The sequence below is a fragment of the Arachis stenosperma genome, chromosome 1, assembly GCF_014773155.1.
Source record: "Arachis stenosperma cultivar V10309 chromosome 1, arast.V10309.gnm1.PFL2, whole genome shotgun sequence".
NCBI lineage: Eukaryota > Viridiplantae > Streptophyta > Magnoliopsida > Fabales > Fabaceae > Arachis > Arachis stenosperma.
In genome coordinates, this window is record NC_080377.1 from 57,858,334 (window position 1) to 57,862,783 (window position 4,450).

Here is a 4,450-nt window from a genome sequence, read left to right on the forward strand (position 1 = left end):
CACAGTGCGCTTGCATGTCGATGGTCAAGTTGCAAGGGGTGCGCACAGGCGGCATGCACGCTGGCGCGTGGGTTCCTAACACGATGTGAGCACAACGTGGGCATAACTCTCGGATTTTTGGCCTAGGAGTAGGAATGCACCACCGGCGCGCGCGCGCACAGTGCGCTCGCACGCGGATGCCCTTTTTTCCTTGTTTTTTTTTTCAAGAACATAGAAGAAGCTATTCTTTTAACACATTTTTGACAGGTGTTCAAGATAGTAGTCAAGAGAACACACTCAAATTCATGCATTATTCAAAACATAGCATTCTCTCCACTTCAACAATTCTTCGATACCAAAATGATGAAATCTATCTAAATATCCTAGTTACCTAACAAGATCAATAAAACTAGCATTTCTAAACAATCAACAACATCAAGAAGTCATAGAATTCACAAGAATCTAAGCTAAAAGCAAGATGGTATACATAAGGAAGATCTTACCATGGTGGGCTACCTCCCACCAAGCACTTTTCTTTAACATCCTTAAGTTGGACGGTCAGTCGCTCAAGCTTCTCCTTCTCTAGGTGCATCCGCCAATAGGAACACCTCTAGCTCTTTTGGGAGCTTGTAGCCATGGTACTTCTTCACTCTATATCTATTCACCTTGAAGGTTACTTCACTTTTAGGATCAAACAACTCCACCACTCCATAGGGCTTTATCTCCTTCACCTTGAAAGGTCCTTCCCATCTAGAGCAGAGCTTTCCAGGCATGAAACGAAGCCTCGAATTGTAGAGGAGAACCTCATCACCTTCTTGGAAGTCCTTCTTCCGGATGTGATGGTCATGGAATGCTTTAGTCTTTTCTTTGTAAATCCGGGCATTCTCATACACTTCGTTCCTCAAACACTCGAGCTCCTCTAGCTGCAATTTCCTGGCTACTCCGGCTTGGGTCAAATCCATGTTGCACCGCTTTACTGCCCAATAGGCTTTGTACTCAATTTCCACCGGAAGGTGGCATGCCTTACCATAGACGATCTGGAAGGGACTCATCCCTAACGGAGTCTTGTAGGTTGTTCTATACGCCCATAGTGTATCTCCTAACCAGATGCTCCAATCCTTCCTTTGCGGATTGACCACTTTCTCCAAGATTCTCTTAATCTCCCGGTTGGACACTTCCACTTGTCCGTTGGTTTACGGATGATAAGCAGCGGCAACCTTATGCACTACCCCATAGCGCTTGAGCAGTGCCTCTACTTTCCTGTTACAAAACACACAACGTAGTTTCTGATAAAAGAAATGACAGTATTGGCGTCGTCAAGGCGGGTAGGTATTGCTTCCACCCACTTTGACACATAGTCAACTGCTAACAGGATATACAGATACCCACTGGAGTTGGGAAACGATCCCATAAAGTCAATACCCCATACATCAAATATCTCACAGAACAACATAGGTTGTTGAGGCATTTCATCCCTTTGGGATGTGTTTCCCGACTTCTAACACTGATGGCAAGACACACATAACCGGTTAGCATCCTTGAATAAGGTTGTCCACCAGAATCCACAATCCAACACTTTTTTGTGGTCCTTTGTGGGCCAAAGTGGCCACCACATTCGGACGAATGGCAAGCTTCAAGAATGGGTTAGATTTCGGACTCCAGAACACATCTTCGAATTACTTGGTCTACTCCCCTCTTCCACAAGTGAGGGTCATCCCAAATGTAGTATTTGGAATCACTCCTCAACTTATCCCTTTGGTGTTTAGAAAAGTTGGGAGGAAAGAGTTTCGCAACCAAGTAGTTCGCAAATTGGGGCAAACCAAGGAAAGCTATCCGACACAGCATGCAAGCTATCCAACGGGAATGAGTCATTGATTGGAAATGGATCAGATTTTAAATTCTCAAGGCGGCTTAAATGATCCGCAACCATTTTTTGAGATCCACTCCGGTCCCTAATCTCAATGTCAAATTCTTGCAAAAGCAAGATCCAACTTATGAGTCTAGGTTTTAACTCATTCTTTAACAATAAGTATTTCAAAGCTGCATGATCCGTGTATACCACTATCTTTGATCCTAGAAAATAAGATATGAATTTATCTAAAGCATGAACAATAGCTAGGAGTTTCTTTTCAGTAGTGGTATAGTTGGATTGTGCTGCATCAAGTGTTTTAGAAGAGTATGCAATGACATAAGAGAGTTTACCATCGCGCTGTGCATGCGCGGCACCTATAGCTTGGTTTGACGCATCGCACATTATCTCAAATGGCAACGTCCAGTTGGGGCCTCGCACAATCGGTGCCGTGGTAAGAGCTCTCCTTAGCTCTTCAAAAGCTTTCACACATTCACTGTCAAACTCAAAGTCCACATCTTTTTGGAGTAGGCGCGACAATGGCAAAGCAATCTTGCTGAAATCTTTGATAAAGCGCCTATAGAATCCTGCGTGTCCTAAAATTGAGCGGACCTCCCTCACAGATGAGGGATGAAATAAAGTGGTGATAACATCGACCTTGGCCGGATCTACAGAAATTCCTTCATGGGATACTACATGTCCTAACACTATACCTTGTCTTACCATAAAGTGACATTTCTCATAATTCAAGACAAGGTTAGTGTCAACACATCTAGCTAAGACCTTGGCCAAGTTCTCCAAGCAACAATCAAAAGAAGTTCTATAAACACTGAAGTCATCCATAAAGACTTCCAGATAATTCTCCGTTAGATTAGAAAAGAAACTGGTCATGCACCGCTTAAAAGTAGCGGGTGCATTACATAGTCCAAATGGCATCCTTTTGTAGGCAAAGGTGCCAAAAGGGCAAGTGAATGTGGTCTTTTCCTGATCTTCAGGAGCAATGTGAATCTGGAAGTAACTAGTGAATCCATCAAGAAAGCAGTAATGGGATTTACCCACCAAAAGGTCCAACATCTGATCGATAAAGGGCAAGGGGTAGTGGTCCTTCCTTGTAGCGGCATTCAACCTTCTATAGTCGATGCACACTCACCATGCATTTTGTACTCTCTTGGTGACCACTTCACCATTATCCTTTGTAACCGCAGTGATGCCTGATTTCTTGGGAACAACCTGGATCAGGCTCACCCACTCACTATCAGAAATTGGGTATATGATACCCGTATCGAGTAGCCTAGTGACCTCCTTCTTTACCACATTGAGGATGGTTGGGTTGAGCCTCCTTTGCGGTTGCCTAACCGGCCTGGCTCCCTCTTAGAGAAATATACGATGCATGCACTTGCGAGGGTCAATTCCCACAATATCGGCTAAGCTCCAACCAATTGCCTTCTTGTACTTTCTGAAAACACCTAGGAGCTTTTCTTCTTCTTCACTAGAAAGCTCACTAGCAATAATGACCGGAAACTTTTGGTTGTCCTCTAGAAAAGCATACTTCAAATGAGATGGGAGAGGCTTCAATTCACTCTTTGCCTTAAGCTGAGGTTCCTTTTCATCAAGCTCACGGAGTTTATTCTCAACAACTTTCTCATGTTCACCCTCTTGCTCAATCGTCTCTTCAACAATATGGTAGCACAACTTGTTATGGTCTTCTTCTTGCACTTCCGCTACCACTTCATCAATCACATCACATCAGAGAATGGAATGCTCTTCGGGAGGATGCTTCATGACTTCTTCTAAATTGAACTTGATAGTCTTGTCTCCAACCTCAAAGGAATATGTGCCGGTGAAGGCATCTAACTTGAATTTAGAGGTTTTAAGGAAGGGTCTACCAAGTAGAACGGAGGATGAGCTTCTATTTTCTGTTGGAAGCATTTCAAGGATGTAAAAGTCAACCGGAAAGATCAGATCCTTGATCGCCACAAGTACATCTTCGGCTATTCCTGTTACCGTAATCACACTTTTATCGGCCAAGGCAAACCTCGCCGCCGACTTTTTTAATGGAGCTAAATTCAACCGCACAAAGTTAGAAAGCGGCATGATGCTTACACAAGCTCCAAGATCAGACATGCAATCATGAAAAGTGTGTCCACCAATACAACAAGACACCAAACAAGGCCCAGGATCACCACATTTCTTTGGAATAGGTTCCATCAAGGAAGAAATTGAACTACCCAAGGATAATGTCTCCAATTCTCCTATCCTATCCTTGTGTGTACATAAGTCTTTCAAGAATTTTGCATACTTTGGAATTTGTTGAATAGCATCAAGAAGTAGTATGGTTACCTCAACCTTCTTGAACACTTGAAGTATGTTCAAATCAAATTCCGGTGTCTTCTTTGCTTTCTTCACCATGGAAGGGAATGGAATAGGGATGGACTCATCCACTAGAGCTTTCCTCTTGGGTTCCTTGAAGTTTACTCCTTCTTCCTCATGCCTCTTGTCTACCTCCCCCTTTTCATGTGGAGCTTCAACAATCACTTCTTCCTCATGAATGTCCTCCAAGACCCTTGGAGGTATCTCCTCCAATGTAGTTCCCGGCCGTAGGGTGATGGCGTTGAGACCGCC

At 43.7% G+C, this 4,450-nt stretch overlaps 1 protein-coding gene across 1 annotated transcript; it reads right to left on the minus strand.

The window, feature by feature from the left end:
* Nucleotides 1-545: 545 nt before the first annotated feature.
* Nucleotides 546-1,031, minus strand: LOC130980065 (uncharacterized). Its single transcript, XM_057903675.1, has one exon. The coding sequence runs from the start codon at nt 1,029-1,031 to the stop codon at nt 546-548; it is 486 nt and encodes a 161-aa protein (XP_057759658.1).
* Between the last annotated feature and the right edge of the window lie 3,419 nt (nt 1,032-4,450).